The sequence below is a fragment of the Solanum verrucosum genome, unplaced genomic scaffold, assembly GCF_900185275.1.
Source record: "Solanum verrucosum unplaced genomic scaffold, falcon-dt-bn FXZP01000262.1, whole genome shotgun sequence".
NCBI classification, from domain to species: domain Eukaryota; kingdom Viridiplantae; phylum Streptophyta; class Magnoliopsida; order Solanales; family Solanaceae; genus Solanum; species Solanum verrucosum.
In genome coordinates, this window is record NW_026020366.1 from 1,946,643 (window position 1) to 1,956,929 (window position 10,287).

General features: G+C 33.3%; 1 protein-coding gene across 1 annotated transcript; it reads right to left on the reverse strand.

The window, feature by feature from the left end:
* Positions 1 to 5,436: 5,436 nt before the first annotated feature.
* LOC125837911 (putative disease resistance RPP13-like protein 1) lies at positions 5,437 to 8,280 on the reverse strand. The gene has a single exon (XM_049516984.1). The coding sequence runs from the start codon at positions 8,272 to 8,274 to the stop codon at positions 5,512 to 5,514; it is 2,763 nt and encodes a 920-aa protein (XP_049372941.1). The 5' UTR covers positions 8,275 to 8,280; the 3' UTR covers positions 5,437 to 5,511.
* Positions 8,281 to 10,287: the final 2,007 nt, after the last annotated feature.

The following is a 10,287-nucleotide window of genomic DNA, read 5'->3' on the forward strand; positions in this document are numbered from 1 at the left end:
GTATATTTTATTAGGCAACATAATTGTAGTTTACTTTCGGACAACACACCTTTCATATACGATACTTGTGTTTATTGTTTTAGCAATTAAGGGTAAAATAAAACCTAATTATGGTAGAGACTTTGTCAAGATAAAGTAATTCCTATTTAAGACACTTACTAGTTACTAGTCATTTGGTAAAATGTACAGCCTGTCAGTCAGAGGAAAAAAAGAAAGAAGCAAAACTGGCCTTTTTCTCTTTTCCAAAAACATGACTTTTCACTCAACTAGAAACAAAGACTTCATTTGTTTTCTTGCCTATTCATTTACTTACTCAATTCAATAATTAAAGCAAGAGAGTAAAGGTGGGTGTAAAAGGCCCCCCTTAGTGGGGGACTAAAAAAATAAAAAAATTCAAAATGATAAATTTCTACACAAGTCATTATTTATAGTGCTAAAAGGAACTATTCCACTATCCTTAATTACTTGTCCACTTTTTCTTTTTTAGCTGTCTCTAATTATTTGTTCATTTTGATAAATCAAGAAAGAATAATTTTTTTACTTATTATACCCTCAATTAATTACTATGAAAAAGGTAGAATTTCTTAAAAATCTTAAGACTTTAATTCATCCACTTCATAATTAATATGGGTAAAATGGTAAACTTACTATGTCAATAATTGTTTTCTTAATAGGTGTGTCAATTTAAAAGTGGACAAGTAATTAGGAACAAAGGGAGTATCATATTATGAATTTGTTGGAGTAACGGTAAATTTTTCTCCGTGTAACTTATAGGTTATAGATTCAATCCGTGAAAAAACATATACTAATATTTTTATTAAGTGCTTGAGGTGCACCTTTTTCTTGGACCATATTAATGCAGAATATTTTGTGCAGCGAATTGTCCTTGCCCTATCCACAGTGTATTGAAGCTCAATGTATAGTGATAGAGTTTCTTGAAGAATCACATTAACATTTCTAATACGTGTTTTTGGAGATAATAAGGTATGTATAATTGCTATAGTAATAGTGTGTTAGCAGAAGCTACAAACGTTTATTTTAACTTAGTGGGATTATTAAGTAAAGATTCAACAAAATAAATTTGTAAGAACTTATATACTTCCTCACTCTTGATTTAAGTGTCTTACTTTTCTTTTTTAATATGTCTCAAAAAGAGTATTTCTTTCTATATTTAATAAGTTTTTCACTACATTCTACCTTCTAAGTTTAACAATATAAAATTTGAAAAACTACACACTTCTTTAATTTAATCATAAATTTCAAAAGTCTCTTTTTATTTTTTAATCTTTATGCTCAAACACTTAAATTGAGCGGAGTTAGTGCATCCGTCTGCAACCATGTGTCTACTCTATATATTGAATGTTAGGTTATTGTAATGTAGTGGAAAATGACTAAGGCATCTCATTTAACGAAAAAAATAAAAAAAAGTTCAATTGTCTTCAATCATTTTACCGGAGAAACCTATCCCTCTTAACTATACAATCAAACCTAATAAAAATTAATGAGTAGGGATGACAATGGAGCAGTGCAGGATAGAATAATTTTTTAGAAAATATATGTGTATCGATTGCGGGTTATAAAATTACTAAGTTTAAATTAAACCATCTTATTATAATTAAAAATATGTTTTCACCTTTCTCTGTACTATGTAGCATGTCTTTTTTTAAAAAAAATAATAAAATCATTTGGATTAACTTGTGACAAACGATGTGTGAAAATAATAAATTATGTTATGCTGAGCGAGACAGGTTGAAATTCTTGTGAGTTTATGCGAATTCACCCCGCAACCGCAATCGCCCCACCCCGTTTGCAATCCCTAATGGGAAATTAGTTGGGGGGGGGGGGGGGGGTGAGATCATGGTGGTTGGGAAGGAGTGGATTTAGGGTGTGTTTGATATGAAGGAAAATGTTTTCCTGGAAAACAAGTTAATTTTTGACTTATTTTCTCATGTTTGGTTAGTGAGTAGAAAATATTTTCCGGAAAAGATTTTTAGTGTTTGATTTATGAATGATTTTTTTTTTTTGAGAAATATCTTTTATTTTTACTAGGGTAGAAAATAATTTTTGAAATTGAAAATATTTTTTAAAAACAAACTTAATTTTTTTTGGGGGTGGGTTGAGGGTAGGGGTGAAAAATTGAATTTTTGAAGTTGAAAATATTTTTTAAAAACAAACTTAAATTTTTTTTTGGGGGATGGGGGCTGGTAGGGGGGTGGGGGTAGGGGTGAAAAAAATGAAATTTTGAAATTAAAAATATTTTTTATAAACAAACTTAATTTTTTTATTTTTTTTGGGGGGGGGGGGGTGGTAGGGCGTGGGTGGGTGGGGGGTCGAGGGTAGGGGTGAAAAAATGAAATTTTAAAATTGAAAATATTTTTAAAAACAAACTTAATTTTTTTTTTTGGGGGTGGGGGGCTGGGTAGGAGGTGTGCGGGGGGGGGGGGGGGGTCAAGGGTAGGGTGAAAAAATGAAATTTTGAAGTTGAAAATATCTTTTAAAAACAAACTTAAATTTTTTTTTTTTTTTGGGGGGAGGGGGCTGGTAGGGGTGGGGTGGGTGAGGGGCTCGGTAGGAGGTGCGTGAGGGGGGTTCAAGGTAAGGTGAAAAAATGAAATTTTGAAGTTGAAAATATTTTTTAAAAACATACTTAAAATTTTTTTTTGGGGGGGGGTAGGGAGTGGGTGGGTGGGTAGGTGGGTGGGGTTGGTTTGAGGGTAGAGACAAAATAAATTAATTTTTTCAACAATTTTTTTTTAAATTGGAAGTTGGAAGAGAGTTTTGGAAAATGTTTTTCTTAAGTTTTGAAGGGAAGTCATTTTCCTTAAATTTGAGGAAAATGAGTTGATTTGGAAAACATTTTCCAAAACATTTAACCCAACCAAACATGAGAAAATTGGAAAACATTTTTCATACAAAACACACCCTTAATGTTGTTTGGTACATATTAGAGAAAATAATATGTAGTTATTCTATATACCTTATTTAATATTATTTTTATACATAGTAAATCATGATATTACCAATACTGAATTTTAACAGCCTATTTGGTTAGTCCCTATACCAATTTTCAGTTGTCTTTTGAATCTCAATACCACTTGCAGTTCTGGTCCTATATTGCAGCATGGATAGTAGTGACGAGAGTAAAGCAGACAAATTAAGAAAAGCAGATTAACACTATAAGGTCCTGAAATGCACATGAAAATTAGGAAAGAACTAGCAAAAATATGAAATGCACATCATGATACATCTATTCATTTTATTAGCCATCTTTGTTTCTAGCCATTCATGATTTTAGTTGACTCAAGTTTAAGAACAAATAAGACAAGATCGAACAACTCCTATAATAACAATTGATCAACGACCAAATGAAGCTAATAGACAAGCAAAGAAAATATCCACAAAATTAACTGCTAGTAATTGCTGGTTTAATTTCTGCAAGATTTTGATGCTGACCTTCCACCTTAAGCCTCAAAGCTTCATAATTAACTTCTTCCATCAAGTTTTCAGCTGAGTCCACAGCATATCTCGAAGCTCATCAAGCCACTGGTTCACAGATTGATTTGACGCCTGCTTATTCTCTGCATCACTTACCACAGCTTGAAGACCACACAGTGATTTTCAGCTTCTTTAAGATCTGAACATCATTCTTACGCTTCTGAAACAGCTCACCCTGAGGTGCAAGCCTATCAAAGAAAATTTGCAGGCCTGAAGAGAGAAATGCACCACCAAATACTAAGCCAATATCCATTTCTGAAATCTGTAAAGCAAAACAAGGAAACACAAAATGATTTTGAGAAGATAAAATCTATCTTTAATTACTAAAGAATGATCAGTTTTCATGGTCATGTTGTGGCACAATTAAATATGTGCAAACATTGAAGGATAGTGAAAATACAATGTATCCTGCATCGATGCACTTTAAAAAGATTTTCTATAGTGACATCAGATCTTCGTTCTACAATTAAGCAAAGTTTCATTCTTGACATGGGATGGTTGATGCTTACAAGAACTAAATACTTTCGATTAAACATGGTTGCACAAGCTACATATGATGTATTTCGCAATTGGGATGTGAAATTACAACGTGATAAGAGCATAAATCAATAGCAATGAGAAACCAATCCAATACCTGCCATCCAAGAAATATGCAATTATATAACGCGCGACAAATACTTGCAAGTCTGTAACATCTAATTGACTAGAACAGACTTTATCCCTGTAATAAGATAAAATATTAAAAATGTGTAAATGAAGCATCACAATTAGGAGCTACAGGTTAAACAGGTTAAACAACCTTCAAGTATATTTACTTTTATCGCAAATGAATAGTCAAAGTGTTTCACTATTTCTCCGACGACATTCATTATTTTAGAAAGAACAAGCAAAAATATGAAGATAAACTTGTTAATACCTTTGAGTTCTCAGTTATGGCATCCCATACATCTCTGAACATCCTTTTTACGCCTTCTGCGTTGATTTAATGCTTCCAAATACAACCCCTCAATGGCTTTTCTTTCTTCTGGACTTACAAGAGTAACATCTCATCAACCTTGAGATAACAAAGAAGTTAGGATACTTTTCATATTATACTGGAAGACTAGATTCATATGCTAGAGAGTTCCACATATAACACCAAGGAATATCAAATTCCGAAACGTCTTACAAATTTGTACTTACAACTCACCAAACAACAGCAAGGATCTCAAATATGCCATTGAACTTTGAGAAAAGGCATATTTGAACCTTTTTTCTTTTAAAAACTTATTTAATTAATGGTGTAGCCGAATCATTATTGACCACGTATAAAAAAGGGTTTTGCAAAATTAAAACTATTTTTAGTTAACAAATAATAGCATGAATGAGCCTTTTCTCAAAGTTCGATAACATATTAGTCTTATGCCATAGCCACTCATTTTTATAAATTATCAATAAAACATTCTCTCAAAGCCGACTTAATTACCGTCTAACATATATACTTTCCACACTGCTCAACAAGATTTTAAAAAGGAAGTACTTACAAAAAAGTAAAGTGAAGTAAACAAAAATAAAAGCTTATGAGGGAAAAGAATAACTTACATTTGTTAGAGCACCAATTGTTTTAATCATTACAGGTATTTATCATCAATACATATGATGGGAATTGGAGCAATATTTGGCCAGTATTTGCCCTTATCAAATTCTAGTAGTGGTGTGAGCAATGGACAGTTGGAAATAACTAGTTTAGAGAGGGAAGAGGGCATCCCTTATACTGGAAGGGATTGGAGATTAGGGCAATCCTTGATGGTCAGCTCAGAGATGGAGGAGGGCAGTACTGATTCGGAAAGTGATTGTAGATTATGACAATTCCAAATGTCTAGATTTTGAGGCGAAGTGAGGTGCCAAAGACCTAGTGAATGGAGCTCGTGATGGTTATATAAATTCTCGAGAAACATGTTACAATAACTCATCTCACCAACTGGCGGATCGTGGCAACCAGTTATCCTCATTCTCTTCAAGGTACTCGGCAGTATCCTAAAAGGTAAGGAGGTAATTAAGAGAGTTACAATCACCAACATATAATTCAACAATCTGCTTCATTCCTTCAAAAAGAGGTGTCTCTAAAATTCTCAATTCTTTCAGAGAAACAAGATTTTCAGGTAACTTCCCCATCAACTTCGGACAATTTTTAATTGAAAGCTTCTCAAGCATGAGGAACTCGCCAATTCCTAGACTGTGCCATTGCTTCCACTCCCCCATATCTTCAAATTCAAGCTTCTCAAGAGAGTTAGAAGGCATTTTGGATGATGAACTGCCATAGAATTCTCCCGTCACCTCTATTATTCCATGCATCTTTCTAATGGAAAGAAATTTCAAAGAAGGGAGTTGTCCTAGTGCTGGCAAGGAATCACATTCCTTGCAGTTGCTAAGGGATAATTCTACAAGCTTACTAAACGAAGGATCAGCTAGCCAATCTGAAAATCTTGTCCCTCTATATCCAGTGATTTGGAGTTCTTTTATGTTTGTGTATGGGCGTAGCCCATCAAGTATGGCTCTTTCAGTTTGTGATTTGTCCGCAGTACTACTTCCACTCCACTCCAAAGACAACTTCTCAACATTTTTCTTTCCATTTATATTTCCCTTCAGAGCTTCCATTCTATCAACCACATTTTGCAACTCTAGAATTGATAGAGATCCATACAAGTTATGTACTTCACCCAAATCTTCCATTCTCAAACCACCATGACCATCAAGAAGAAACTTGGCTCCCACTAGCACATGGAGACATTTCAACTTGCTCGGATGTATCGGCATCTTCAAGAGAGAAGTGTGGCTTATATCGAGGTGACACAAGTTGATCAATTTCTCCATCTGCAGCGGTAGCTCCCCAAGATTAACACAATGTGACAGGAGAAGTGTCTCCAAGTTATACAATACACAAACAGAATCTGGCAACTTTTCAATATGTGTCCAAGAAAGGTCCAAAAATCTGAGGAGCTTTAATTGGATAAAGAAGTCATTTGGCAACTCCTTAATCTTGTAATGAGACAATGATAATGCCCTTAAGGATGTCAGTCTTGGCAGTATGTTATGCAATACCCTCTTGCTTAGCTGAGATGAGTAACTGATATTGATTGGAAGCAATGTCCTCAACTGCTCTGATTTGGAGAGTGGTTTCAATTTCTCAAACTCACCTTCTTGTCCCATGGAATAGGACATGTGACGACATTGTTTCAACATATCATTAGATCCTTCGTTCTCTTCCAACCTAATACAAAGTTTTGAAGATACAGTTTGGGCCAAATCATTGACAAGGTCATGCATTAAGAATCTCTCCGGTTTCCATTTAGACCCTGGGACCCTCTCAAACAATGATCTTGATCTCAACTCGTCAAAGATTTTGTTACCTGAACATACCTTATCTACAAGACCATTAGCGATCCACATGTAAATAACTTGGTCTTTGCAGAATTGATAATCTTTGGGATATATTGCACAAAAAGCAAAGCATCCCTTCAAATCAGGAGAAAGATCATTGTAGCTCAACATCAACACTGGTATTACATCATTCAAACAAATTTGCTGCTTCCATATTTCATTTTTTAAAATGTCTGTCCACTCATCCACCTTTGATTTGCGGCGTAAAATACCAGCAAGTGTCTTTAGAGCTAAAGGCAACCCTTCGCAGTTCTCTGCAATTTTTTTCCCAACCTCTTCAAGTTCTGGATGTTCCCCATTTTGTAGTGAATGTCGTTTGAATAAAGCCCAAGAGTCGTCTCTAGGCAAAGGCCCCAAGGTGATTGCGCAAAGATCCATCTTCTCATCACACATCGTCTTAGCAACATCCCGCTTACGTGTCGTCACAATTATCTTGCTTCCCATATCTCCTTGTACAAAAAGATTTCTCAGGTCATACCACTCATTATAGTTTTCATTCCACACATCATCTAGAACAATAAGAAACTTCTTTCCCTTTAGGCTTTCCTTCAATTTGACTTGAAGCTGATTAAGATTGCCATCAATCTTCAAGTCAAATGAGCCAATTTCTTGAAGTAACCCTTTCGTTATTCTCAAAGCATCATATGCCTCAGAAACACAATACCAAGCTTTCAAACCAAAATGGTCCTTCAGCCTCTCATGATTGTAAACCACTTTAGCAAGTGTTGTCTTACCCGCGCCGCCCATTCCAACAATAGGAACTACAGTCAGGTTTCTCCCACTTGGATCTTCAGACAATAAACGGTCAATCAAATCCTTTATTTCCTTGTGCCTACCAAAGACATCAGATTCTTCAACCGAAGTTGATGGTGTTCTACTTTCTTGTTTAGTCGAACGAAAATGCTTCTTTAAGCCAAGGCGGCCAATTTGCTTTTCCATCACCTCCAATGTAACAATGGTTTCTTCCAACTTGTTCTTTATTTTACCAAAAAAATCATCACCCAAGAACATTTTCCAAGGTTTAAATAGTGTTCCTGCAAGGTTTTGATCCTTACCTTCCACCTTAAGCCTCAAAGCTTCATAATTGACTTGTTCAATCAAGTTTTCAGCAGAGTCTACAGCATGTCGAAGCTCATTAAGCCACTCTCTCACAAATTGATTTGATGCTTGCTTATTCTCTGCATCACTTAGCACAGCTTGAAGACCAAGCAAAGTCAATTTCAGCTTCTTTAAGAGCTCAACATCATTCTTACGCTGCCGTAACATTTTTAGAAGATCACCCTGAGGAGCAAGCCTATCAATGAGAACATCAAAAGCTGAAGAGAGAAATGCATCACCAACTGCCAAGACAACCTCCATTTCTGAAATCTGCAAATTCAAAACAAAATGATTTTTACAAGATTTATTTTTCAATCTTCAATTACTAACAACTTTACTTTTCTTTTACCTGTTGAATGCTAATAGTAATTTCCAAACAAGAATGGTCACTGATTTTTCTCTCTTTTGCTAGTGGTCTTACTTTCTATGTTTGCTAGTGCCTGCCTATTCATTACTTTCTCAATTGAATAATTGAAGGTAGTTGGAGGTTCTAGAAAGTGGGGTACCGGTAGACACCTAAAGTTAGTAACATAGATTAAATGAAGTCATGTGATATTTGGGTTCGAAATAGTAATAGTTAAAAATGAATTATGATTAAAATATATATATATATACTAGTAAAGAAAATAAAGTTTTATTGTTACTCTCTCCGTCCCATATTAGATGAGAATCTTACTAAAAATATTTTTTTCATATTATTTGAGCACTTATTAAATTAGGATAGAATTAATTAGTTCTTTTCCATTTTACCCCTACAATTAATATGATCATTCCTATATTGTATGTGTATTTTTTGTAACTCATTTCAATGTGCATTGATATAAACAAAGGGCAAAATGGTGAAGGCTTTCAATGTATTAATGATTTCTTAATCACCGTGTAAAGTTGAAAGTGCCCATCTAATATGGGACGGAGGGAGTATAGTTTATGTATTGTTATAAAATTAGTAAAGATTGTTATAATATATTTTGCTCATAAGTGAGCTAATATAGAAACTTATTTGTGATTTGTCTTTTTAATTTCAATTTTAAATAGCAAATAAATGTAGCAATAAGATTGAGGGTAGAAATGAAGCATATCTTTCTAAATTTAAGTAAAAATAAACAGAGTAGAAGTAACATTAGGGTTATCGATAGGACGATTCATACGGTTATTTAAAAAAAAATTATATCATTCAATTTTTCGGCTATTTTATAATGTATAACCAAAATTAAAATTTTAAAATCATCCCAATCCTAATTTATGTAACAGAAGCAGTACAAAAATTAGTCTTTTTTTTTTGTTGTATTGTAGATATTTTAAGTTATTATTTATTGTAAATAATAGTACTTTTTATTAAAGTTTTTAATAACATATGTTACTTTTTATGTTTGAGAGTTAAACCAACTTTTTTTTATATGTTTTTTAATTTTATATGTGTTTTGTCCTTTTCCATTTTGAAAAACCAATGCTCTCTCCATTTTATTTTCTATGTCATTTCTTTTTATAAATATATTGGTTATTCCCTCTTCTTATTGGAACACATGTTGACTTGTGGTGAATACTTATTCCCTCTTCTTATATATATATATATATATTGGTTATTTCCTCTTCTTATTGGAACACATGTTGACTTGTGGTGAATACTTATTCCCTCTTCATATATATATATATATATATATATATATAGATTTCTCCTATATTTTGATTGATTACAGTTGAACTATATCAATTAGTATTTTTTTACGAATACAATGGTCAATATAAAAAATAAAGCACATGATTGCAAAATTTATTATATCATGTAAATTCTAATAAATTTATTTTATTTAATATTTACTTAATAATTTTACCGAGTTAAAATATAAATAGACAATATATAATAGTTTCGGCACTTGTGCTTATTGTTTTGGCCATTACATGTAAAATAAAAACTAATTATGGTAGAGACTTTGTCAAGATAAAGTAATTCCTATTTAAGACACTTATTAGTCATTTGGTGCAATGTACAGCCTGTCAGTCAGAGAGAGAAAAAAAAGAAGCAAAACTGGCCTTTTTCTCTTTTCCAAAAGCAAGACTTCTTACTCAACAAGAAGACAAAGACTTCATCTCATTTCTGGACCATTCATTACTTTTACAACAAACTAATTAAAGCAAGAGAGTAAAGGTGGGTGTAAAAGCCCCCACCCCACCCCCAAGTGGGGGATTAAAATATAAAGAGGTCAAAATGATAAATTTCTATACAACTCATTATTTATAGTGCTAAAAAGACTACCGTATTATGAATATGTTGGA

What these genes read in the sequence shown, in the direction of transcription:
- LOC125837911 (XM_049516984.1), bottom strand. Translation starts at nt 8,274, where the DNA reads ATGGAGGTTGTCTTGGCAGTTGGTGATGCATTTCTCTCTTCAGCTTTT.